General features: G+C 42.3%; 1 protein-coding gene across 8 annotated transcripts; it reads right to left on the bottom strand.

Annotated features, from left to right (window-relative positions):
- Positions 1–316: 316 nt before the first annotated feature.
- On the bottom strand, positions 317–27,857 carry pacsin3 (protein kinase C and casein kinase substrate in neurons 3). 8 transcript variants are annotated; one of them, XM_084160641.1, is made up of 12 exons: positions 27,268–27,677; positions 23,250–23,368; positions 21,771–21,846; positions 11,104–11,204; positions 10,228–10,384; positions 9,728–9,963; positions 7,927–8,082; positions 6,751–6,926; positions 5,709–5,829; positions 4,394–4,527; positions 3,162–3,322; positions 317–1,615 (listed from the first exon to the last, which is right to left on the bottom strand). In XM_084160641.1, the coding sequence occupies exons 4-12, from the start codon at positions 11,155–11,157 to the stop codon at positions 1,500–1,502; spliced, it is 1,311 nt and encodes a 436-aa protein (XP_084016767.1). In that variant the 5' UTR covers positions 11,158–11,204; positions 21,771–21,846; positions 23,250–23,368; positions 27,268–27,677; the 3' UTR covers positions 317–1,499. The 8 variants fall into 8 exon arrangements, with proteins under 8 accessions (XP_084016767.1, XP_084016765.1, XP_084016769.1 ...); XM_084160639.1 differs by lacking the exon at positions 23,250–23,368 and having other exon boundaries at positions 27,268–27,857; XM_084160643.1 differs by lacking the exon at positions 23,250–23,368 and having other exon boundaries at positions 3,226–3,322; positions 27,268–27,696.
- Between the last annotated feature and the right edge of the window lie 133 nt (positions 27,858–27,990).

The raw sequence follows: 27,990 nt of genomic DNA, 5'->3' as shown, positions 1-27,990 counted from the left end.
GCCCATTTGACAGATAAACACTAGAGTAATTGTATGGCTTGTTTGTTCACTGGTTTACAGTAAATCACCATTCTGTCTCTCACAGGGCATGGTTCACCAATGCATGTCTAGACATAGGTCTTAAAAAAGTATCCTTCAGTAAGATGTGTTATGAGAATATGTGTGATATTTATTTCATTACACACGTTTTATATTAATTTCCAGACATAGATGGTTGTGTGGTTCACTCAATTCATTTCCAAGCATAAGAATCCATTCAACAATACTACTTGATTATTCTCATAGGACAAAAAGTAAAAATAATTCAGCTGGTGGATTGGGATTTGATTCAAATGTTTTATTTCTGAATTGTACATAGATTAGCTTGTTACAGTAGTTTCATGTAAAACCATGTTCACAGTGAGTGCAGAGCTGTGGAGACAGACATGTTTCCATTGCCCTCAAACCAGTCTCATAGCTGTACACACCTGCATCTCACTTCTTTCCAAAGGTTTAAATCAACTAACTTATACAAGTCTTACTCTCCCTGGTTTAGTTGCTTTAGTTTAAATGCAAAAAATTATAATTAAAATGATTTCAACAAGAAAAATAAATTAAAATGCAAATAAAAGTCTGACTGCAGGTAGAAATTCTAATACAAAAAAAATGGTTGCGAAATAGGTGATATGGAATTACTCTCATATCCCTCATCTCACATAAGTATGGCTATCGTACTGAAAAATATATATCTAAGCAAGCACAGCGAACCAACGTGGGTTTGAATGCACTGTAACCTTAATCTACTAACTATCCCAAACATACCCTTAGCAATATTAAGTGTATCTACGTACTTTTACATACTAAACATATTAGGGAAAATGAAGAACATGTGAAGTACACAACATATTGTAAAGAAACTGCAAGTAACAGGTGAAAAACTGTGCATACCATTTCATCTTAATAAATACTTGAAGTGAATTGTGCTTTGAGTGAAAGCTACTGAAATGTCAAAAGTTGATGCACAACTGAAGAGTGAGATCATTTCTGCATTCTTGCAGAGGCATCCTCTCGTGATCAGTTAACTTGCTATGTACTATCCTGTCCTCCAGGGGTCGCTCATACTGTCACCCAGCCTAATCCACTGCGGAGTGCTGCCAGTCACATGGCAGAGGAGAGCTGTGCGAACATCCTTCCCTGGTATCCTTTTCAAAAGGCACTGTACTGGTTATGTCTCTCACAAAGACCGAGGATAAAGTCCATGGGATGATGACCTCCATTCTTGTTATGAATCCTCTAGTAGTTTGTTAAGGAAACACCCGTTTTAATTTGGACTGTATTCTTGTTTCATTATTCTTGAAATTAAGAGCAACAGCTGTCTCAACAAAAAACACCAAGCACATCCAGTCTTCTGGGGGACTGTCTGCACTGGCATGGCTGTCAGTTGTCTGTCAGTAATTCTCATGATGTCTGTACTCTGTAGTACCATTGGCAGCGTTATTCCCCAGGAAGGGGGCGGGTCATCAGGACGTAACGACCTGGACGTAGTTAGCAGGGTAAAGGCCCACCTCTCCGTTGCCCAGCTGCCCTTTGCACCAGCCCTGCTCGTCCTCCTCACCCATCTTCATTAGCTCTTCACCTGAGTGATGAGAGAGCAGAAGGCACAGGGGAGCATGCTTAATAATAACTTGCACTGTTTCTTCCAGTCCCATGTATATCTGGAATATTCCACCGACACTACCTGCTGGGAGTGTGAAAGATTATCTTCTCAGTGCAATTACATGCACCATAATTCATCCATATTCATGTAATGGACTTCTGAATCTCAATTTTGTTACAGGGACCACCACAAGGTGGCAGCATAATTACCTGTGTACATGTTCTCACCTTATCCAAATGGTTGAAATGACTTTAAAATGTTGACATCTATCTATATCACTTCTTAGTTTAGTCTGAGGTGCTCTTCTAGAAAGCAAAAGCTCATCACAGAAGACAAGTGTGAGGGCTTATTCCTTCTCCAAAAGGATCATTAACCCCTGCCCTGTCTCAAATCAGTTGGCCTTTTGTGATCCCTCAAGACTGGAACCAAAGTCGACCAAAAGCAAGGCCATGGTGCAGATCAGAGTTAAACTAAGGTCTACTAAGATCTCGCTACATGGGCACGTCAACTCATATTATCCAGTATCCTCTCCAAATCCAAGGGTGCACGACCCCCCTCTGTGAAGATATCTACTAATCTAGGAGATAGCCCAGACAAGGACATTGGCTCCCAGTTAGACTGGGCTCTAATGGGGGCTTAGACTGGTTAAGCTCCACTGGGAGGGAGACTAGAGTGTGCCCCACCAATTAGAGGGGCATGACACTGCCTTACCGGCAGCTTTATTTTCACTAGCGTAACAAGGGGGTCCTCTAGGGTCCTCGTGATCATGTGAATTAACTGCTAAACTAAATAATGGACAATGTTACCCTGTGCCTTTTAGCTGGCAGGAATCATCTAGGATAAAGAACTGCATTTTGTGAAGTCTCTTGACAAATGACGAGTCTGGTTCAGTTCAAGGTAATTCATACATATCTCAAAACAATCGTCATGACTATCAATTGCAACACTTACCTGCATTGTTGAGGAGTTGTAGGAGTTTAAAATTGATTATCATTTGATAATAATTTTGTTTGACACCATTTATTGCATTCTTATTATTTACGTAGCTACTTTGAATGTTAAACATCTAGAATTAGGATGAGTAACTTCAACCAAAGCTGTAAATACAATAATGTTTTCAAACAGGATATCCTTTGAAATAATTATATCAAGGATATATTTGGAAATAAATCAGACCAAAGGGAACCAAGGTTGATTATATACAACACATATCCTTTCCATAACTAAAATCATGTATGTGGTAGGATACAAATGATATTGCTGCACAGTGTCTTCAAATCTGAAGCTCATGTTGTGTAAATCACACTTGTATTAATTCACCCACTGTTGTTTGTCCTTACATTTGAAACACCTTTATAGACAAAATGAACAAATGGTGAATTAATATCCATGCCACTAGTTTAGCAAAACAAAGTGTGCATTCAGACCAAAGTGAGTTGTGGCTGCCATGCATGCATTGGTCCGTGTGTGTGTGTCTGTGTGTTGATGTCCAGTGACATTAATAAGCATTAGTAGGGATTAATACCTGCTTTAAAGCTCAGCTCATCCGCCTCCTGCCCATTGTAATCATACAATGCTCTAACTCGTACCCCTTCTACCTTCTCTTCGTCCTCCACCCCATTAGCAGCGATGACCTTTTTGGGGATGTCTTCGTCAGACCAGTCTGATGAGTAGTCTTTGACCCCTCTGTTGACAGGAAAGGAAAAGGGCAGAGGGTTAGTATCCCTGGGCAAAAAAGCAAAATAAATCTAGTACTTTCTGAGTAGTCATACAAGGATGGTATGAAGAAAACAATGAACATGAATTATTATCTTCCAAACTACACATGGAGGCTGAAACCAGAAATCTAGCAAAATGTCTTATCAAGCGGGCCATGTATTCTCATTATGTCACTGTAGCGATAACTTTTAACCAACAGAGGGTGGTAGCGACCACAGATCTTTCCCCCAACAAGTTCTATGAAAGGTGACACAATAAATCAACATACCTTCATTTGATCTCAGTGCTCACACACCAAGATAGAGCGACACTGTATGAACATCTACTGTGACTGGTGTATGCATGTTAACTGAATATGGAGGTTAAATTCAACGCATGAAAACAAACAGACAAAGACACACAGACACAAGGCCTCTGACTCAACACTGGTACAAACACTAATTAGAGGCTGCAGCTCTCTGTGGATACAGGAAGTTAAACTCCTTGGGGGACCACGGTTACTAAGAACACAAGACAAATACAGTAGCAGAAGCCAAACAGAGATTTTCAAAAGCTGGAATAATTGTAGTGTAAACACCTCAGAGATATATGTATTTGGAGCAAACCAGCTTTGGAGCAAACCAACAGAGAGTTAACACAATAATAACTACGTCATCCTTTCGTTTGTCATGTTTTTGAAAAAAACTCGGCCTCAAGTACCAATGTCATCAATTTCTATTACAAAAAATAAAAATAAGTACTCCTCATAAACATCCACTGTCCCGTGGGAATAGTGAGTCACAATAACAAGATACTGTACTAAACAACTATTATTCCCAGTCTTTCCTGCTCCATGCACAAGGCAACTATTGTATTATAGAAGAAGAATGACATACCTGTCCTAAAGCTGAGAAGACAATTCATGAATAGTGGTGCAGTCGGTCAAAGAGTAATCTCTAGCTCTACATTTGGACAACCCATTTGGTACAGAAGCTACTGTGATAGTGCAGGGAGAGCAGGGCGGATAGGTCATGTGCAGGTCACAGAGAGCACACTTACCTGGTGGTCTCCTGAGGGGTCTGGGGTGCCTCCTCGCTTGAAGGGACAATGTTGGTCAGGGTGACCACGTCCTCGGCACGGCTGTTCCTCGCCTTCTGGTTGGAGATGGAGCGGTTTGACTCAGGGGACCACTCCTGGACAAACAGACAAATGTTTATAAAATACACTTTAAAAAGCATGGAACTATTTTATATTTTTTCTAACTATCACCAGCTGGTAACATCACATTTTCTTTCACACATACAGTGGCTTCTTCGAAACAGTATAGTTTATTTTGAACATCTCTCACACTACTGACTGAAATATCTATTGTATTCATCTGGCCTATTGTGTTCTTTATCAATGCAGTCGATCAAACCCACACCCAAACACCACTAAAGAACAGCCACCTCACAGACCTGTAATCTAAACCAAATCACCATCTGATGAAAAGTGGAGAGGAAAGAAATCTGTTAACACTGTTTGTCAGTTAACTGAGGATACAGTTTCGCCAGTCACATGTTGAGGCATCATCTTTGGGAGGATACTAAATAATCAGAGTGCTTTTGAAGCCACTACAAAGAGCTGTGCTGCTCCCCAGCCAGGACAAAGGGCCCCTGTGTCCGGGGAAACCAGTGGGAATGCCAAAAGATTCCTAAGGAGACAGAGGAGAGCTGCCTCATTCTCACTCTCCACAAGCTTCACAGTGGCTTTGCCTGGAACTGTAAACCAATACCGGTTTCCAGATCAACATGCTCCTGTGTGCCAGCTATCGCCAGCTTTAAATTGATCATTATGAAGTAGAGGATTTTTTGTTCCCAGTAGTTGTAATTTCCCACAAAATAGAAAAACAGCATTTTGCAGCATCCTGCATGTGCAGTAGAGTAAAGGTGGTGACTGAGGAGCAGTTTTAAATGGCCTGGCTCAGGAACCTTGGGCTGTGTGTGGGGTGGTCAGAGCAGGCTTTAGCTCTGAGAAAGCACTCCAGCATTCCAGAACCCACTCAGGTCCACATGTCACACAAGGGCCCATTCAACGTCATCCCCTTTCTGAATTGACCAACAGTTCAAGCAAGAGCTCAATATGTCTATATGGGGAAGACCTCTTATTTATATGAACAGTGAACACCTTTGACAATGTTTCTTTACCAAATAATTATGTAAAATTAATGTTTTGGATTTATATATACTATTTGATAAATCAGTAAACGCAGGCAACATATTTGTTATAAGCTTACGTTATGCAATTTGTATTGTAACTCATGTGCCCTCAAAGTCAATAGACAATTGTTTACATAAAATAAATAAAAAGGTTACAGACAGACAATGTCCTTTACCTCAAACTGCGGCCAGTTCATGCTCATGCCAGGCCCATGGGTATTTCTCCACCACCTTAGGTCTTCGCTGTCATTGGCTGCAGTGATGGTCTGGCCCAGGTCACGGTACAAGATCTTGAATCTAAGGGACAACTTCCTCTGTTAATCACTGGAGTCACATTCTAACACAATACTGTGGTCAATGAGCAAGATAGTTCAACACGTGTGTGGATGCAAAGGATAATTATGTAATGTGACCATATTGGGTACGAATACACAGGATAACAGGGGTATGTGGCAAAATGAGAGCACACGCTTCAAAAACCATTAGGAACATACAAAAATACTTTGTCTCATTTTAGAAAATGGGGGGGATATGCAGAGGTCCATAAATAAAACTGAAATCACCTCAACATTTTTATTGGAATGTGTGACTGAGGGTGTTTGTTGTGGGATTGGTGGACTTTATCCAGTCAAACACATAAGTCCACCCTTACTGTACTTTACTTTGCTAGGTTTATCTCATTCTCTGGCAATACCAAGCTATAAGAACGTGGGTACATTCCACCGAATATTTGTTTAGCCGGAAGGTCAGACCAACCATCAACAGTTCCATGGTCACCTGGCCCTTTTCTAAATAGAGTAAGGACCTGATATGAAAGACTGTTAGTTAATGGACAACACCAGCAGTTGAACATTCACTCCTTGTGTACACATACTGTTGAACAGAAATGTAGGCTAATTCTACGAAATAGAATGCACTATTAGATGCGCACGCTCAAAGTCTACTGTTCAATCTTGTGCAATCTATGCAACTGTAAAACATGACTAATGTCTCAACATCATACCTGTAAGTGGCAAAGAATGTCCAGCGCCCAATTCAAGATAAGAGGAAAATATATTTATTTTTAAAAAACATCTATGAACCAAGATACGTTGTTAACCATTAACCATAAATAGATGTGTCCAGAAAAAAAATAAGATTACCTCACTTCACTCAAGATATTGCACAGTTGAGTACAAGGGTAGATGTACTAGTCAGCAGAATGTGTGATTGTCATACCCATCCTTGCTGGAGAGGTCCAAGTGTTTGTGGATGTCCTGCAGGACCTCCTTGAAGAAGCACAGCCTGTTCTTCTCAGCCTCCTGGGTTATCTCAAACACCTGCTCCATGTCCTCCATGTAGCGTGGGTTACAGCGGTTCAGCTCCTCCAAAGCCTTCTCATAGCGCTCCTTTGCCTGGAGTTAAATCAGACACACAGCAACTAAATATACATTTGGCTTCAGACACAGAATCACCATCTTTACGTGCAAAACAATGGGAGTAAACGGTAAAAACGCATTGGCCAAACTTCGTCTGAATGTTGTATACATTATATTTTGTCCTGTTATACCATTTAAAATATTTATACATTAAAAAAAAAAAAACTTCCTGTCAGATGCCAGGAAGCACTTGGCTTTGAAGTAGCTAATGTTGTTTGGCATGTTGGTAATCTAAGAGAAAGAGCCTGCCTTCCCTGAGCAGACAGAGAGCCGTTAACAGGGTGTAGACTCAAGAGATTTGCTGTGGGCAAGTAAACAGACATAAATCCAGTTAAGGATTTACTGTATAAATTACAAACTATCCCTACATTTTAAACTAGGAAAGCTTTGATTACTAACTCAACTTCATCAATGGAACCTTACTGTGCACTTCCTACAGCACATTATAGTTTAGACATGGTGGGAGAGACTAACAATAAAAGCCTCCACAGATCCAGCCAGTCAAAAACAACAGCTCCCAGTCGTTCTACTTGTCGCTGCAAGGCTGCCACCTGACAAGTCTCATCACGCCAAACAGTCATGTTTTTAAAAAAGGCAAGTCAGTATGTGCTTCCCCACCCACAATTTCACACTTGACTACATGCTGCCTCTAGACAGCACACCAACTAAAACAATGCTTTGTAACTGCACTGAACCAATTCCACCGACACATCTGCTATTTAGACTGGACTGTCCCATTAGCTGACCCTATAAGGCTGGTACAAATAACATAATGAATGCGCAAGAGGTTGGCTTGTTACTTGTGTTCATGGGTTAACAGTAGGTTCAAAAGGCTCAGGATTCCAGCTAAAGTACAGCGTGTAACAAAAAACCTGAATGACCTCACAAGCCTCTTGACTAAAATAAATGTAATGTAACCTGATGACTACCTAGCTGAACACTTATTGTTCACATATGATCGGTGGAGTTTCAGTACCTTCTCTGCTTCCTGGTTGCATTTCTCCACACGGTCTGTAAATTTGCGGACCTCTTCCTGTGACTTGGTGGGGTCAGCCTTGGCATGGGTCTCGCGAGTCAAAGCAGTCTTCTCCTCTTTACGGGCCTGGTGGTAACTCTTCTTAGATGACTCCACCTTGGACAGAGGAATTGCTCTATTTACTAATCATCACCAACCACACATATCTTCATTGAATTTGGTACAAATCATTCCCTAAGCTCTAGACCTCAGCTGAATCTGGTAATTAATGGTGTGGCTGTTGAACAAGTTGAGGAGACCAAATTACTTGGTGTTAGCTTAGATTGTAAACTGTCATTGTCAAAACATATAGAGTCAATGGTTGTAAAGATGGGGAGAGGTCTGTCCATACTAATAATAATAATAATAATAATAATAATAATAATAAGCTTTGCTTTTTTGACACCACACTCCAAAAAGCAAGTCCTACAGGCTCTAGTTTTGTCTTATCTTGATTATTGTCCAGTCGTGGTCAAGTGCTGCAAAGAAAGACATAGTTAAGCTGCAGCTGGCCCAGAACAGAGCAGCACGTCTTGGTCTTCATTGTAATCAGAGGGATAATATAAATACTATGCATGCCAGTCTCTTGGCTAAGAATAGAGGAGAGACTGACTTTTTATAAAAAAACAATGTGTTGAAAATTCCAAATTGTTTGCATAGTCAACTGACACACAGCTCTGCTTCCATTCAGCCACAAGAGGATTAGGTCGGGGACTGATGTTGGGCGATTAGGCCTGGCTCGCAGTCGGCGTTCCAATTCAGCCCAAAGGTGTTCAATGGGGTTGAGGTCAGGGCTCTGTGCAGGACAGTCAAGTTCTTCCACAGCGATCTCGACAAACCCTTTTTGTATGGACCTCGCTTTGTGCAAGGGGGCATTGTCATGCTGAAACAGGAAAGGGCCTTCCCCAAATTGTTGCCACAAAGTTGAAAGCACAGAATCGTCTAGAACGTCACTGTATGCTGTAGCGTTAAGATTTCCATTCACTGGAACCTAAGGGGCCTAGGCCAAACCATGAAAAACAGCCCCAGACCATTATTCCTCATCCACCAAACTTTACAGTTGGCACTATGCATTGGGGCAGGTAGCGTTCTCCTGGCATCCGCCAAACCCAGATTTGTCAGTTGGAAGGTTGTTGGAACGGTGGCATCCTATGATGGTGCCACGTTGAAAGTCACTGAGCTCTTCAGTAAGGCCATTCTACTGTCAATGTTTGTCTATGGAGATTGCATGGCTGTGTGCTCAATTTTATACACCTGGGTGTGGCCGAAAAAGCCAAATCTACTAACTTGAAAGGGTGTCAACATACTTTTGTATATATAGTGTATGTAGGCTGTGTGCCATTTAAAAATGTATGTAGTTCTGTCCTTGAGCTGTTCTTGTCTATCAATAATTTAATTTTTTACACTTTCAATCATTTAGCAGATGCTCTTATCCAGAGCGACTTACAGTAGTGAGTGCATATATTTCATACTTTTTCATACTGGTCTCCCGTGGGAATCGAACCCACAACTCTGGCGTTGCAAGATCCATGTTCTACCAACTGAGACACACGGGACGAGCGACATTAATGTTCTGTATTATATAATGTTTCGTGTTTGGTGTGGACCCCAGGAAGAGTAGCTTCTGCTTTCGCAACAGCTAATTGGGATCCTAATTAAATACCAAATCAAACAATACTAACACAATGTACACTAATCTATTATTGGTCATTCAGGGTTGATTATGTCTGAACATTAAACTGGTTAGAAGAGTGACACTCACGTCTTTCAGTTTCCTGACCCAGGGTTTCTGTGCCTTGCGGAATCCTTCGTCTGCATCCTTTGTCTCCCGGAACCCTCCGATCATCTGCTTGTGGAAGGCATCTTTCTGCCAATTACGGACCTTCTCGCTGTCCTCCACAGCCAGGTGCTCCTTCAGCTCCATGTGGATCTCACTCAGCCTATCAGCGGCATTCATGAAGGCATGCCACGCCTTCTCCAGGGTGCCATACTGAGGCCCTTCAGGTGGAGAAGTCACAGGGTTAATGGACACATTTCACTCCAATAACACTAGGCTCCAAGTCATTCAATGAGAGTGAAGTCATTATTCAACCAGTAAATGATGACCTATATCTTTGGGAATGGGTGTCATATCCGTGTTATGTACTAGTCACTGACAGGGTGAGAATGAGATAGGGTTGAGGCAGTATATGAGCTTCACTACAGGCTCTATTTTGGGGGTGGCCATGGTGAATGAGTCCCTCCACTACCAGGCCAACTCACCTTTCTCCACTACACCCCTCCACTTCTTGGCCCAGTCACTCAGCTGCTGGGAATAGCCCTTCTCAATCTTGGCCCGCTCCGTGAAGCAGCTGACTAGCTCATTGCACAGCTTGTGTCCATCGTCAATACGCTTCACCGTCCTCTTGTAGTGCCCCGGCTAAGTAAAGATGGACATATACTTGTGTAAGAAAGATCTGCTACATAGGGAAAACGTTATGGAAATATGGGCGTTGACTTATGATCTGGGAAATGTACCAGTTACAGAGAGAAGACTGGGAAAATTTGACAATCCACAGTTGACCTCTGAAAAGAGAGCACATGAACATCTGGACAATCATCCGGAGTGGCCTTAGCTTGCAGTAAATGTCAGACTTAAACAGATGTCCATGCCTCAGCTTATTTCGTTGACTGCTGCAGAGGATATGTAGTACATATCTATGAAGCCATTCAACATAGCACACACAAGTCAGACAGATTAGTTTGCTAGTTAAATGAGAATGCCACAGGCCAGGGAGAGAGACATATTACATCACATAACCAAACACTGAACCCTTTAATGCACAGAGCAGATGACTACTGCTGCTAGTTTTCCTCAGAGCAAGTGATAAATTGATGGGGCAGGCCTGATGAGGTGGGGGAGAAGAGGAGCCAATGGGATGAGGAACCTCTTATAGCCAGGGCATGGAAATGTATAATCAGCAGGGACTCATTATGTGTGTTGCCCTGTAGTGATTCTCCTGAAAAGAGCCTTCCATGCAAAAAATGGGAGGGCTGCCTGAGAGGGCAGTCCTGTGGTAGTCCTACTTCCACACCAGATTGGTCAGCTCCACAGGATTGGCAGACCTGTGGGTGTAGGGGTGTAGTTGTTGAGCTTACCTCCCAGAAGCTTTCGCAGCTCCCGACGTCTCGCAGGTCTCCATTGGAAGACATTTCGGGGTCACCTTTACAGCACGGAATGATGGCGGCTATCTGTTAAACTGAGGAGAGAACAACGTATAAGACTGACTGTCAATGGACTACGGAGCTGGATATAGTTAGGTGCAACCCACTCAACCTTCTGGGAGTCAAATTCAAGAGAAAATGCAGGAAAATAGCCAAAAGCAAACAGCAGCAACAAGCATGTCATCACAACGGACAAGTAAATTGCTGCCATACTTGGCAAGTGTCCATACATTTTATTCCAGAGCAGAGGCTCAGCAGAAAAATAAAACTAGAGAATTTTTTTATTTCCCCCTTCTCCTTCACCCTGCAAACGTATGTATTTTCTGACCAAGTGATCCATGGCACTACACATGACGTATCCAGTCACCTGGCTTTACGCCACATCCTTAATCTGTAGAAAAGGCACCATAGCTTCTCCTCGTAGAGCTAACCCTGAAGATGTAATCCAGAAATCCCTTAGGGTGAGAGGAGTGTCCGTCTCTTGAGCCGAGGCAGAGACAGACTAGTTTTAGCAAGGCTGGGTGGGGCTGGGGTGAATGACTTGGGCTCTTAAGATAATGTTGCCCTGCCTCCCGAGTGGCGCAGCGGTCTAAGGCGTCACTACAGACCCGGGTTCGATCCCGGGCTGTGTCGCAGCCGGCCGCGACTGGGAGACCCATGAGGCGGCGCACAATTGGCCCAGCCAATTATTAGGGGAGGGTTTGGCCAGTGGGGATGTCCTTGTCCCATTACACTCTAGCAACTCCTGTGGCGGGCCGGGCGCATTCACGCTGACACGGTCGCCAGTTGTATCGTGTTTCCTCCGACACATTGGTGCGGCTGGCTTCTGGGTTAAGCGAGCAGTGTGTCAAGAAGCAGTGCGGCTCGGCAGGGTTCTTTTTCGGAGGACGCATAGCTCTCAAACCGTCGCCTCTCCCGAGTCCGTACGGGAGTTGCAGCGGTGGGAGAAAACTAACTACCAATTGGATATCACGAAATTGGGGGAAAAAGGGGGTAAAAAACTAACCAAAAACATTATTTTAAGATAATGATGCCCTGTCATCCATGTCCACCCACCACAACACTTACATTCAGTTATATTAATAGCAAGTCTTCATCGAATGCCAACCAAATACAGTGAGGGAAAAAAGTATTTGATCCCCTGCTGAATTTGTATGTTTTCCCACAGACAAAGAAATTATCTGTCTATAATTTTAATGGTAGGTTTATTTGAACAGTGAGAGACAGAATAACAACAACAAAAATCCCGAAAAATGCATGTCAAAAATGTTATAAATTGATTTGCATTTTAATGAGGGAAATAAGTATTTGACCCCTCTGCGAAACATGACTTAGTACTTGGTGGCAAAACCCTTGTTGGCAATCACAGAGGTCAGACGTTTCTTGTAGTTGGCCACCAGGTTTGCACACATCTCAGGAGGGATTTTGTCACACTCCTCTTTGCAGAACTTCTCCAAGTCATTAAGGTTTCGAGGCTGACGTTTGGCAACTCGAACCTTCAGCTCCCTCCACAGATTTTCTATGGGATTAAGGTCTGGAGACTGGCTAGGCCACTCCAGGACCTTAATGTGCTTCTTCTTGAGCCACTCGTTTGTTGCCTTGGCCGTGTGTTTTGGGTCATTGTTATGCTGGAATACCCATCCACGACCCATTTTCAATGCCCTGGCTGAGGGAAGGAGGTTCTCACCCAAGATTTGACGGTACATGGCCCCGTCCATCGTCCCTTTGATGCGGTGATGTTGTCCTGTCCCCTTAGCAGAAAAACACTCCCAAAGCATAATGTTTCACCTCCATGTTTGACGGTGGGGATGGTGTTCTTGGGGTCATAGGCAGCATTCCTCCTCCTCCAAACACGGCGAGTTGAGTTGATGCCAAAGAGCTCCATTTTGGTCTCATCTGACCACAACACTTTCAACAAGTTCTCCTCTGAATCATTCAGATGTTCATTGGCAAACTTCAGACGGGCCTGTATATGTGCTTTCTTGAGCAGGGGGACCTTGCGGGCGCTGCAGGATTTCAGTCCTTCACGGCGTAGTGTGTTACCAATTGTTTTCTTGGTGACTATGGTCCCAGCTGCCTTGAGATCATTGACAAGATCCTCCTGTGTAGTTCTGGGCTGATTCCTCACCGTTCTCATGATCATTGCAACTCCACAAGGTGAGATCTTGCATGGAGCCCCAGGCCGAGGGAGATTGACAGTTATTTTGTGTTTCTTCCATTTGCGAATAATCGCACCAACTGTTGTCACCTTCTCACCAAGCTGCATGGCGATGGTCTTGTAGCCCATTCCAGCCTTGTGTAGGTCTACAATCTTGTCCCTGACATCCTTGGAGAGCTCTTTGGTCTTGGCCATGGTGGAGAGTTTGGAATCTGATTGATTGATTGCTTCTGTGGACAAGTGTCTTTTATACAGGTAACGAGCTGAGATTAGGAGCACACTCTTAAAGGGAGTGCTCCTAATCTCAGTTTGTTACCTGTATAAAAGACACCTGGGAGCCAGAAATCTTTCTGATTGAGAGGGGGTCAAATACTTATTTCCCTCATTAAAATGCAAATCAATTTATAACATTTTTAACATGCGTTTTTCTGGATTGTGTTGTTGTTATTCTGTCTCTCACTGTTCAAATAGACCTACCATTAAAATTATAGACTGATAATTTCTTTATCAGTGGGCAAACATACAAAATCAGCAGTGGATCAAATACTTTTTTCCCCCTCACTGTAGCTGATATCTAATATGTTTTTCAAGAGCGAAGCCCCGACACATCCACATTCCTTGAGCTCTAGTACACTCATATGCCTGAAAATAAAACTTGTTGCATGGTCAATTGACAAGATAAATTCAATATTAAATTAAAAGAAATGCCCAAAACATTTTTAAACGTCAATAAACTAGGTGAAAATGAATTTCCACCTAAAAATGAACCCTGTACAGAGTTCACAGTTCCCTATACGTCAACTTCCCCCAGTCCGGTTCCTGATTGTATTAGCTAGTTGTGCCAAGGTCAAACTGCTTCCTTTGACAGACACAATAACTTGGGAGGAAGACTGTGGATTCTGGGGAACATTCATTACCAAGGCTATACGGTGTGACTTTGCACTGCTAAAAACACCAGCTGCTCCCTATCAAGTAGGCCTGACCCCATTTAGTCGACAGGCAGTTGGCCTAACAACATTTTTTTTAGTCGAGCAGCTGCAAATATATTAAAAAATTGTTATGGCACACGAGACACCTGTCTGATTCACGCCTGTCTGAGTGGACTAATCCATTGCGGAGGCCGCGGGGATGGCACACCAGTATCACCAGTAGTACATTTACCGTTAATTACCATCATTTCTCATCTACAATGTTTGTTTGGTTAGGGTAACTTCTGTTAATGCATTCAATATATTATTATTACAGTCTTACTGTTATCATTGTCGGAGTGGACACGTTGTTTGCAGAGCGCACAACCTAGGCTACACTTGCGAGAAACAAGTTTTGGTTTATTTCATTCCATTAACGAGTTGTCAATTTATTAATTGTCTTTTGTTTGCAGCACTCCTGTCAATCTTGAGTAAGCTTATAAATGTGCCCATTTGGGGATTTGATACTATTTCTGATTGTCTCAACTCACCATCACTGTGGAGCTTCTCAAAGTTATTTTTTCTTTGCCTCAAAAAGCAAGTAAACAAAGTCTGTTTTTATGAATGACAATAGTTCCTCAATGTAGCCTATTTGAAAAATCTTTCCAGCTCTCTCCCTTCCGATAACCACTCAGCATGAAAGTGAAAAAAAGTGTCATGCTCTGATCTGGTGGAAAACGTCATAAAAAGGCCTACCTGATTACTTCTTATCCCTTGCGTAAATAGCCCACAGCTGTATGTCTGTCCGGAGCTCACTGGCGGAAACTGAGGGCCCAGAATATTTTTAACAATGTTGCAGGTTTGATAGTAAGTTTCAGGCTGGAACCAAGTTAATAGTTGATACAATGTTTCAAGTACCTCTGCAGCAGAGGTAACGTTGGGTCTTCCATTCCTGTGGCGGTCCTCATGAGAGCCAGTTTCACCATAGCGCTTGATGGTTTTTGCGACTGCACTTTAAGAAACGTTCAAAGTTCTTGAAATGTTCCGTATTGACTGATCATCATGTCTTAAAGTAATGATGGACTGTCGTTTCTCTTTGCTTATTTGAGCGGTTCTTGCCATAATATGGACTTGGTCTTTTACCAAATAGGGCTACGTTCTGTATACCCCCCACCTTGTCACAACACAACTGATTGGCTCAAACACATTAAGGAAAGAAATTCCACAAATTCACTTTTAAGAAGGCACACCTGTTAATTAAAATGCATTCCAGGTGACTACCTCATGAAGCTGGTTGAAAGAATGCCAAGAATGTGCAAAGCTGTCAAGGCAAAGGGTGGCTATTTGAAGAATCTCAAATATAAAATATATTTTTGTTTAACACTTTTATGGTTACTACATGATTCAATGTGTTTTCATAGTTTTGATATCTTCACTATTATTTTAAAATGTAGAAAATAGTAAAAATGTGTAAATATTGTGCATGCATGTACACACACAAACGTATACGGTATTAGTGGAGTCGGCCATTTCAGCCACACCCGTTGCTGACAGGTGTATAAAATCGAGCACACAGCCATGCAATCTCCATAGGAAAACATTGGCAGTCGAATGGCCTTCCTGAAGAGCTCAGTGACTTTTAACGGGGCATTGTCATAGGATGCCACCTTTACAACAAGTCAGTTCAGCAAATTTCTGCCCTGCTAGAGCTGCCCCGGTCAACTGTAAGTGCTGTTATTGTGAAGTGGAACCATCTAGGAGCAACAATGGCTCAGCCGCAAAATGGTAGTCCATACAAGCTCACAGAACGGGACCGCCGAGTGCTGAAGCGCATAAAAATCATTGGTCCTCGGTTGCAACACTCACTACAGAGTTCCAAACTGCCTCTGGAAGCAATGTCAGCACCAGAACTGTTCGTCTGGAGCTTCATGAAATGGGTTTCCATGGCCGAGCAGCTGCACACAAGCCTAAGATCACCATGCGCAGTGCCATTCGTTGGCTGGAGTGGTGTAAAGCTGGCTGCCATTGGACACTGGAGCAGTAGACACGTGTTCTCTGGAGTGATGAATCACGCGTCCCCATCTGGCAGTCCAACGGACGAATCAGGGTTTGGCAGATGTCAGGAGAACGTTACCTGCCCCAATGCATAGTGTCAACTGTAAAGTTGGGTGGAGGAGGAATAACGGTCTGGGGCTGTTTTTCATGGTTCAGGCTAGGCCTCTTAGTTCCAGTGAAGGGAAATCTTAATGCTACAGCATACAATGACATTCTAGACGATTCTGTGCTTCCAAATTTGAGGAAACAGTTTGGGGAAGGCCCTTCCCTGTTTCAGCATGACAATGCCCACGTGCACAAAGCGAGGTCCATACAGAAATGGTTTGTCAAGATCGGTGTGGAAGAACGTGACTGGCCTGCACAGAGCCCTGACCTCAACCCCATCGAACACCTTTGGGCTGAATTGGAATGCCAACTGCGAACCAGGCCTTATTAGTATACAGGTCATTAATGATAAATGTCCATTAATAATCCCCATCATAGCTGTGCTGCGGCCTACAAGGCTTATTTATTGCGTTTACAGGGTTAGGGCCTACTATTGCAAGCCTTTTACAAAGTGTCCCATGTTACTGTTCAATAGGGCTGTTCAAATTGAATTGAAGTAAAGTTGAGAATATCTAATCTAACCTCACTAATGCTTGTGGCTGAATGGAAGCAAGTCCCTGAAGCAATGTTCCAACATCTAGTGGAAAGCCTTCCCAGAAGAGTGGAGGCTGTTATAGCAAATTTATGTGCAAATATTGATATAATAACCATCATATCGGAGTCAATTTGGAGTCACGCGATGATATGGTGTGGTCCTCCCACTACGACTTGGGAAATCATGCTGTTTTAGGCTACAGATGAAATAAGTTATTATGAACCTCACATGGTGGTGAAAGTGCACGGTGATGAGCTTGATGCTGCTTTCTAATAAATATCGAGGGTCTTATTCTGGTGACATGATAATCGATGCATGACAAATAAAAATATTCTTGCTCTTATCCATAATAATCTCATCTGTAGACTAGCCAACCTGCACAGCCTACCTGTACTGTATCTGCGAGCTGTTGGCTAGAGCGCAGGTGCCAAGACCAGAGTAGGCACATTTGCTAATTAACGCAACAGTTGTGACAACTATCCGTAGAGTTGAAAATGCAACGGGAAAACACTGAACTTGATATTTTTTCCACCGGTACATGTAAACGTAAGCGAAAAAGTACATTGTGTGCTCTTCTTTATCACGCACTGATTTTAAGCCGCAACAAGTCAATTTGGTGGAAACATACTACTGGTGGTAAAATACGCATATTTTCTTTATGCGGATTCTAGAATATTCGCATGAAAATTTGTTCCAATTGGATGGAAACCTAGCTACTGTTAAATGGAAAATGTTACACGCATAATTTTCTTAGAATACCCTTGGTGAGTATTGCAAGACCTCAGTCAGACAGAGTTAATTTGACATAACTATTAGTGTGATAAGCTGCTTGTTTACATTCACACAGGACTGGTATTAACAGATCGTCATGGATGGACTGCTTGGGTTGAAGAGGCAGAGAAGAGGCTCATTGTGTGGGAGACAGTTTTTAGACATTCAACATCCCTGAACTTTCTGCTGGCAAGGAGAGGAGGGGCAGTGCTGTCAGGCAGCAGTGGAATGTATGCTAGCAGGAGAGGCATTTCCCACAAACACGCCAAAACAGGAATCTCTATGAGAGGCTCAATTCAGCAAGGCCTGCTAATTGAAAAGTAAATATCTCTGACCCATCTCAGAGTGGAAAAGTTAGGTGGTTTGGGGATACAGCATGACAACAGTGATTGAGGCCCGGGGTAAAGTAATGTAACCCCTGAACGATGAGTGAAAACAAGCAGATCGTAGGGCGGGTAAAGGAGGGGTCAACCACCACTAATCTAATGACCAGTTGACGGCATAAGTAAGACATTTCAGCAGCTTGAGTATCTAGGTCACATTGGATTCAACATACTGATACAGATTTAGTCTCTGGAGGGGCTAAAGGCTCAGATTCTATAGATACTAATATGAAATGTTTTTCTACAGATGCCATACATGTATGGAATTTAGGGTTATTAGTGTCCTTTACCGGAACATGAGGGGGAATCGAACAGATGGCTTTGCCATACTGATATATCGAAATCACAAGGATAAGAGCAGAAAGCAGAGCTGCCACCTATAGAGTACACACAATTCATACTACTGAAGATTTAGTCAGTAAACATGACAGGCTGCAGAATCACACACTCTGGTATCTTGGTATTTTTGCATGTAGCCTTTACTCAGAGATTACATTCTCAATCTTCAGCATTTTTTTAACCCTATAAAATCCCCCTGACCCCCCCCCCAAAAAAAATGTAATGTTGAAAAACAAAACATTACTCAAAAATAGAGGTGGAATTAATTAAATTCAATAGGTCCTTGCCTGACTGTTCCTTTTCAATTTATATTGTCTAACAAAAACCTTGAAAGCAACCTTTCTATATTGAGGATCATAAAGAGTTCTCCTAAATGCTGAGGAAAACAAAGTATATGACAAGCATTAAGGAAGACCCCTGACACTTGAAAGCACATAACCACCATGTGTGAGCTGAGCAACAAACTTCCGAGGCAACAGACCATGTGCTGCAGGCCTTCATTTGGACATCATCCCTGTGTCAGAGGATGTTTACGTTCTACCGGTCACCGACTTTGTTTAGGCAGTATGCTCAGTTCATCCAGATCACTTAGCAGAACTGGAATGTCTGTTTAAATCTCTGGGAGATGAAATCCTCAGCAGGGGCATGGCTGACAGGGATGGCTGACAGAAGACAGCAGGTCCTGTGTAGCAGTCAGAGGGATTTGGGTCGAATATTGCTGAAACCTTAATGGAAAAGGGCACTAGTCGTCTCAAGTCAGAGCTGGAAACAAGTATTTGTGGGCCAGTAGGCCAAGGACTGAACAGCATAGAGGGAAACTGGATACCAAATGGCAGCACATTCTGAACCCATTATGGGAGCTTTCACCCCTCCGCCCCCCTCACACTTAGATGTGGCTTTGAGAACAACTTGTAGCATGTGGAACTGGTTTACTTACATTGCTAAGACACAAACATTCCAGCTAGATTCATAAATGACAAAACCTAGAGATAGAAACACTACCTGGAGAGATTAAGTTATACTGTACTTGTACAGAACTAAAAATGTCTCCTCGGTATGTTATCCATCCTGAGAGTAAGAGAATGAACATTGGCTCCTGTTTTCTTCCAACATTGGGTCATATTAAGGAGAAGCTAAGAGCTCATAAACCACACTGGAAACTTGTAGTCATTAATCTGATTAATGTATACAAGCAGCATGTGCAGCTATTAATTTCACTGAAAGCGCAGTTCAAAGTCTGAGCAAGCATAGAATCCTCTGGAAATAATTTCCTTGTTAGATTTCTGCAACATAGTGCATTCGTAAAGTATTCAGACCCCTTCACTTTTTCCACTTTGTTACGTTACAGCCTTATTCTAAAATTTATTTAATTGTTTTTCCCTCCTCATCAATCTACACACAATACCCCATAATGACAAAGCAAAAACAGAGATTTGTTGCAAATTTATTCCAAATAAAAAACTGAAGCATTCAAACCCTTTACTCAGTACTTTATTGAATCACCTTTGGCAGCGACTACAGCCCTCGGGTCTTCTTGGGTATGACGCTACAAGCTTGGCACACCTGTATTTGGGGAGTGTCTCTCATTCTTCTCTGCAGATCCTCTCAAGCTCTGTCAGGTTGGATGGGGAGTGTCACTGCACAGCTATTTTCAGGTCTCTCCAGAGATGTTCGACCGGGTTCAAGTCCGGGCTCTGGCTGGGCCACTCAAGGACATTCAGAGACTTGTCCCGAAGCCACTCCTTCGTTGTCTTGGCTGTGTGCTTAGGGTCGTTACCCTGTTGGAAGGTGAACCTTCACCCCCAGTCTGAGGTCCTGAGTGCTCTGGAGCAGGTTTTCATCAAGGATCTATGTACTAAGTCTCCCAGTCCATGACGCTGATAAACATCCCCACAGCATGATGCTGCCACCATGCTTCAACGTAGGGATGGTGCCAGGTTTCCTCCAGACGTGACGCTTGGCATTCAGGCCAAAGAGTTCAACCTTGGTTTCATCATACCAGAGAATCTTGTTTCTCATGGTCTTAAAGTGCTTCAGGTGCCATTTGGCAAACTCCAAGCGGGCTGTCATGTGCCTTTTACTGAGGAGTGGCTTCCCTCTGGCCACCACCGTAAAGGCCTGATTGGTGGAGTGCTGCAGAGATGGTTGTCATTCTGGAAGGTTCTCCCATCTCCAGAGGAACACTGGAGCTCTGTCAGAGTGACCATCAGGTTCTTGGTCACCTCCCTGACCAAGGCCCTTCTCCCCCGATTGCTCAGTTTGGCCAGGCGGCCAGCTCTAGGAAGAGTCTAGGTGTTTCCAAACTTCTTCCATTTAAGAAAGATGGAGGCCACTGTTCTTGGGGACCTTCAATGCTGCAGAATTGTTTTGGTGTTCTTCCCCAGATCTGTCCCTCGACAATCCTGTCTCTGAGCTCTATGGACAATTCCTTCGACCTCATAGCTTGGTTTTTGCTTTGACAGGCACTGTCAACAGTGGGACCTTATATAATATAATATGCCATTTAGCAGACGCTTTTATCCAAAGCGACTTAGTCTTATATAGCAACGTGTGTGCCTTTCAAAATCATGTCCAATCAAATGAATTTCCCACAGGTGGACTCCAATCAAGTTGAGAAACATCTCAAGGATGATCAATGGAAACCATATACACCAAAGCTCAATTTCAAGTCTCATAGCAAAGGGTCTGAACACTAATGTATACTAATAAGGTAATTCTGTTTTTTTATTTGTAATACATTTACACATTTCTAAAAACCTGTTTTCGCTTTGTCATTATGGGGTATTGTGTGTAGATTGATGAGGAACATTTGTTATTTAATCCATTTTAGAGTAAGGCTGAATACTTTCCGAATGCACTGTACAACTCCTAAATATAGAGCAGTCCTGCACTGAAGAACAAGGTGATACTCCCACAGTTTCACAAACCAAAGCAAACAATTGTGTTGCTACAACATGGAATAGATGTTTACACAGCAAAGGAAACACTAGAGTGCTGCATACTATTGAAGCCTTACATTTATAGCATGTAAGAACTCAGAGAATATTACTCATTGATTGCTATCGATAGTGACCTGTTTTGCGAAGAAAGACTTCACACATTCTAATTATTGGATTAAGAGGCCAGGCGTTCTTGTGTGAATCATGGTATAGAGGAAGACTAACCGAGGGAGATGACATCATAAACCTCAGAAATGGGGAAACAGTCTACCCCAAAGGTCAGACAGAATACCCAATCCAAAAATATTCAGTCAGACCAGAATGTAGCACATAGAGCAAAAAAAGATTTAAAACATAAAAATGCATTATCCACAAATTGCATAGGAGTGGAACCCGAAGAGGACTTACCCAAGATTAAATGAAATGAGATGGGATGAGGTCAAAGAGTATGTCCCTGTCGAGGAACTTGGCTTTCTCTGTGGCACTGGAAGAGAGAGGCAGTGTGTGAGATCTAACTGAGGATAACAGGGAGAGATAGAGTATAGAGGAGCACAGCATGAGCAGCGGAGGAGAACCACTCACGGTCAGAGCATGACTGAGGCTGGCAGTCAGATGGTTATAATAAGTCCTGGCTCCAAAAGGTGTCAGATTCTGAATTAGAGAGTGAAATGCCACACACAGAAGCATTAGAAAACCAGTCATGGGTGTGCTGGAAAACTACGCAGTGTGATGGTCTTGGAAGAGACCCTCCAACTACGTAAGGTCAGGATCACAGCACATCTAAAATAACCTGCTAAGAATCAAATAAGATAAAGAATCCGTTTGAACGCCAAATAAATGTTGGAACTTCAGCCCCAATGTTATGTTTCCAACCCTGGGCTGGAGGGCTTAGACAAGGTTACTTACAGGTGCGGTCAAATATATTGGCACCCTTGCACTTTAAAATGGAGCAGATTGTTCGGTTGAATGGCTATTTTTTTATCCTGTACGCACCTGCAACTTACCAGAGGTGAAAAACTATAGAAACGAGAATCACTTGCTTTCAACCAAATTGATTTTGAATAATTTAGTCCAGGCCTTTTTGAACTTTGAAGTGAAAATGTTTTGGTCCTTTGCTGTTGTAAATCAAACAAATACATGTGTGAACACCAAACATTTTCTCAATTTCAACCAGGGATTGGAACAGAAATTATTTTAATAACACAACAACTGATGGCAGTAGTAACTACTGTAGCCAACTAACCAGCTAGCTAGCAAGCAACACTAAAGGGATTGCAAACGGGTTAGCATAACTATGCTAAACAAAAAAAAGTTTTTCTAAATATTAGCTAGCTGGCTAGCATTTATGATGCCAGCAAACACGGTCCTCACACGCTAGGAACGTATTTCCGCCAAAGTTGTAATGAAAAGGTGCCTCTCGGTCCCAAAACAGTTTTCTGGAGACTTGAGGGAGGAGTGCTGATTAGGGCTGTTGCGGTGACCGTATTACCGCCACACCAGCGGTCATGAGTCATGAAGGCAGTCAAATTCCACGTGACCGTTTTGTCACGGTAATTAGGCTTCTCCAAGCTCTGATGCTGCTGATGGTCATTAGTAGCCTACCAAACTTACCAACTGCCTAGTACTCAGCACTCTATTGTCCCTCTAATCACTCTGAAATCAATGCAAATGTAATATAAAAATCAAATCAAACACTTTATGAGAGCCCATGAGCTCATGTTGTGCAACATTTCTATAGGCTATGCAATTGCGTGAGAAAACAGAGCGATGGCCTCTATTAAAAAGAGGTTTCCATCAGCTTTCTATAGGCTAGGCCTACTATATTTATTTCTCAACTTTCCTAATATTAAGCACATTGCTTAGCTTTACAACAGGAGTATAGCCTACCTGGCTGGCATGAAAATGAACCACAGGAAAAGCGTCCTCCATTCACTATTTAAGTGCATAGATTACATGTATTTTGTCCCGCTGCCCCGGTTGACACAGGTGCATGATAATGGTCCATTCTAAATCAAAACAAATTTCACACATATGATGTAGTATATGTAAATACAAGATTAAATCAAGAATAGTCTGATGGGTGACAATATAAGCCTGTCACTTGTGAATTATATATTATCACTTGTGAATGATGCCCAGCTTAAGGCAAGAAACAATGCCTTGTTTTTTGCGACTTTTTCTAATCATAGTCGCACACCTCATGTAGCCTAGCCCATAGGCCTATATGTTTTGATAATGTTTGTATCAAAACTAAAGTGGCTAAATAACTTCTTAAAATTAAGCACATTAATCTGCTTTACAAGGGGTGTAGAGCCTAACTAGCATACATAAGCAGCGCGTGAGTTTCAAGTTTGGGGAAGATAATTTATCATAATAAAATTGCACCTTTATAATAAAAGCATTACATGCATAATTGCATTTGCGCTAAATGTAACATTTGTGCTTATAGCCTACTGCCATGTGCACATTTATAATGTGAAGAAATAGCCTAATAGTTTATCAACATTTAAAGCTAAACGTTCTGATCTGTTGCGTCAGCCACATTGCATAAAATAGTGTATTGTTTATGCTAGTGGTTGTATTAATTAGGGATCTATCGCATCCCACTACTGTCCCAGACTGTGTTTGGAATATTTATTTCTCACTCAGAATAGGTCAACTTTTGTACTATGGGGGATAGTAGATTGACATAGGCTAGTGCTTTTGCTGTTCGTTACGCCTCAGCTTGTTGGCTGACGAAAAGTAAAATGTGGACAGTTCTTCCAATATTTTCAATATGCACCTCGGAATTGGATAAGGATGGGCGCAGTTGTCCCCGATGTGTCTGTCTTCACTTGTAGCCTGTGAGAAAGACCCGATCACATGATGGAGAGCCATGTGAGTGAGAGGTGCTTCGGAGCGCGCAGCACTCCGTGAGAAGGGCACAATGCAGCACTCCGGGCCAAGGGCACAACGGCCACTGGCCACTAAAGGCATGGATTTTTTTTGGGTGCATTACAGCCACACAAAGGGGATGCCGCCGTGAAATTTGAGCCATTATCAAGTGCTTGTCAAATTGTGAATGAGTGACTGATTAAGTGTGTACAGCCTGCGTAAAAAAACAAAGCAGAACTCAAGCCTTTCAAGCGACTTTTTTCAAATCATTAGCCGCATCAAGCAGCCTTACAATGTATAAAAAATCTAAACATATAGCCCAACGTTTGTAGAACAACTAAAGTTACATTAATAACTCTAAATTAAGCATATAGGAGCACCTATTTCTTTGTTAACAGCTCAACACAGAATGGCCGCATGTGCGCACTCCCTCAAATCGTTTGGAGAACATATCCTTTCTATTTTATTCAGCTTTGTTCAATTGTATTCTTCATACTATAGAATAATGCCACGGAAATCTAACTAAATCTTGTCTGCTAAATGAACTAGTGTAACCCACAACCAGATCAGGACAACTCAGTGTGCCAGTCTGTTCTTCTAAAATAGACTACATTTTCTTCATATCATGTTTCTTTAGACCTGTCTTAAATAATGTATTTATTATGAAGGTGTAGGCTATATTACATGGATTCATTAGACTTTTTAAAACGCAGATGTTCCAAAGGTCTGCATCAGTGGCTTGTAGGCTATGTGTGGAAGCCAGGAGATGCTAAATGTGTTTGTTAATTAACAGTCAATTACCTTGAGACAGACAGTTATTTGCTTGACAATCACCGGCTGACGAAATTTAGTGACCGCAGGACAGATTTGGGAAAACCCTGTGGATTGGACAGTGGTGCAAAGTGTTCTCCACTGTCATCAACCGATACAGGAATAGTTACATAAATGAATGTTGTGTATACAGTTCCTGAGGTGAATCTCATGCTCTTAGTTTTTTCCAAGTTTAACTTTAGATTAATTGTTTAAAAGAGTAAAGAATATTTAGTGATCGGTCGATTGCAGTTGCACACGCAAGAATATAACTCAAATGCCACCTCAATTCTAAAGTGAGACATCCAGAATTCAAGCCCAATGGTTTTTTTGCTGCTGCAAAACTTCCATGAAGCGCTTACCCCTGTAAAAGGATCCACTGTTTGGCCACAGCTCAGCCCCATGTACCCTACCCTGGAGGGCCAAGTGAGCCTCAAATCCCAGAATTGGTAATGTGAAACAAAGACGTGTTTGTTCCACAACCAATGTCAAATAATAACTACTTAGAACAAAGGAATTTCAAAAAAGCATACTGTTGTCTGCACTGTGCTAAAATCTCTGAGGTGTCAATAATCAATACAGGTCATCTTCAACAACAATGGAAAAAAAGAAGAAAACCAGCAGTAGTGAGGCCGTCAAGGACTGGAGTTGAATATCTCTGTACTTTAGATTATTCTCTCTTACCATCCTTGAAACTAATGTAGGAAGGAGTGAAAAGCAATGTCAACTATCAATGGACAGAGCACAGGTAGTACTGGCCTACACAAAACAAGCCTAAGGAAAGGCAGACTCAGCCTTGTTTTAGCTACTTGCAGACGGCCTGAATCTCTCATTTCTAAATCACAGTTCTCATGGGGCAGGATATTCTCAATGCCAGCTCTACAGGCTCAAGATAGAATAACAGCAGGAAGGGTTATTTAAGCAATGAGAAAGCTTGGCAGCAAGTGTGAGACCACAATAGGCTACATTATAGACACACAGGGTCTAATGCAGTGTGCCTTAAAGTTAGGCATGGGCATTGTCTCAAGGTGATGTGTCATACATGCCCCCGTGTAGCTCAGTTGGTAGAGCATGGCGCTTGCAACGCCAGGGTTGTGGGTTCGATTCCCACGGGGGGCCAGTATGAAAAACGTATGCACTCACGAACTGTAAATCCTCTGAATAAGAGCGTCTGCTAAATGACTCAAATGTCAAATGTAATACATTAACATAGTGTACCAAGTACAGGCCAGTGTTTCCCAAACCAATCCTTGGAGAATGGCTGGGGGGTCCCAGGAGAAACATGTGCTGTTCTCATTTATTGCAGTGTAGCCTAAGATCCAATTCTGTTGCATAAAGAAAGCAGTTTTGCTAAACAATAACTAGCACAAGTATCAGACTAGCCATACTCTGACTAATCAAGATATTATTTACTTAGTCAAAGTATGATAGGATCAGGCATATCAGTGGTCATGCTTAATGGCCCTGAAAATCTATTTCTATGAAATTACACTTGCTTTTAAATAGGGTGTGGTTGTTCTCATAGGATAGATTGGGGAACCTCCCATTGAAGAAATGCATCTTCAATGGCTTATTACAACATTTAAATGAATCTTCAATGGGAAGTTCCCCAATCTATCCTGTGTGTAACTTAGCCTATATGTATTGGATCTTGCCAGTTGTTCTGCTCAACAATACAACTAATAACCATACTGTTGATCTATTGAAAAAGATTGCCAGACAAAGCATTTGTTCAGTTGGCCTACACAACGTTTATTCGTCTCAGTTTCACACAAACCTTCAAGTCTTCAATGTTTGCCAATCGAGCTTACTGTCGGATAGCAGCAGCCTAATAGATTATGTCCGTTGAAGAGTGCAGACAACAGTAGCCCAAGGATAAATGGATTGTTCCACGGCCTTGTCTACTCCCCCCCAAATACACATTAAAGAGTATTTAAATCACGTGAATCCAAACAATTAAATAATGTGCCAAGAGATAGTCACCCATCAACATAAATCACCATGTATGTTTGATCTTACATTCATGGAGTCGTAGTTACGCCTAAGGTTTAGCCTACCCTGGCTGTTTTCTAGGTCATTTTCGACACAATGTAACTCCTGTTCACCGCAACAATGGAACAAACGCAAACACTAGTGAAATTGTTACAAAACTGTAACCATTTGGCGACCATAATGGAACAGAACTTGTCTACCTTTTCCATCTAGTTTGCGACAAACATACCTGTTGCAGCTTAAAATCCTTCGTCACTCCGCGCTCGAGGAGCCTACCAACTCCGGAGCGAAAATTCCCAAAGCAATCCCTGATCAAACCAAATAGGCGAAAGACGCAAAAAGTAGTCTTCTCTTCATACCCGACAGTGAATCAACAATTTCGCTCAAAAACTTTCCCGAAGACAGCGAAGGCCCTCGTAGATAGCACTCTGCCATTGCAACGAAGTTCTAATTATTCGATTTCCTGCCCCTTCAAATTCACGAGGTAGGCCTAATATCATCGGCGGTAAATTGGTTAAATGTACTTTAGTCAAAAACAGTGCAACAAAAGCCCCAAAACGTGTGCTATCCGACGGGCAGGTAGGTACAAAAGCAATCCTCCCGGTTGTTCTGGAGAGGTCTCCAGCGCTGTGTAATCAGATGCTGTGGCGAACCACAATATCCATTCATCCAATTACAGACGGTAACCCTTTACTGACTAGAGACGTGTCTCTAGCTCACGGTGATACTTATGGTCAGGCCATGTGAATCAAACCTTTTTCATTAATTATCACTCAACACATAGGCTACAACTCTACTTGACATAACATAATTGTCTGTGGGATTAATAGATTTGATTGATTTATGCCAAACACTTGTTGCTTGGTCCACTGCTTTATTCAATTGCTGGTGAACATCACCATCTCTAGGTCATCAGGTAAATCACACAATATTAGTATTTTGTCTGGATCCT

Source organism: Coregonus lavaretus, assembly GCF_964263955.1.
Source record: "Coregonus lavaretus genome assembly, chromosome: 4".
Lineage (NCBI taxonomy): Eukaryota > Metazoa > Chordata > Actinopteri > Salmoniformes > Salmonidae > Coregonus > Coregonus lavaretus.
This window is presented reverse-complemented; position numbering and strand designations above follow the sequence as displayed.

Excerpts from the sequence above, each read along its gene's own strand:
- pacsin3 (XM_084160639.1), bottom strand. The coding sequence starts at position 11,157 with ATGTCTTCCAATGGAGACCTGCGAGACGTCGGGAGCTGCGAAAGCTTC. Across the intron at positions 8,083-9,727 it reads GGGTCAGGAAACTGAAAGAC|GTGGAGTCATCTAAGAAGAG; the intron begins GTGAGTGTCACT and ends CCTCTGTCCAAG. Across the intron at positions 1,616-3,161 it reads TGAGCTGAGCTTTAAAGCAG|GTGAAGAGCTAATGAAGATG; the intron begins GTATTAATCCCT and ends CTCATCACTCAG.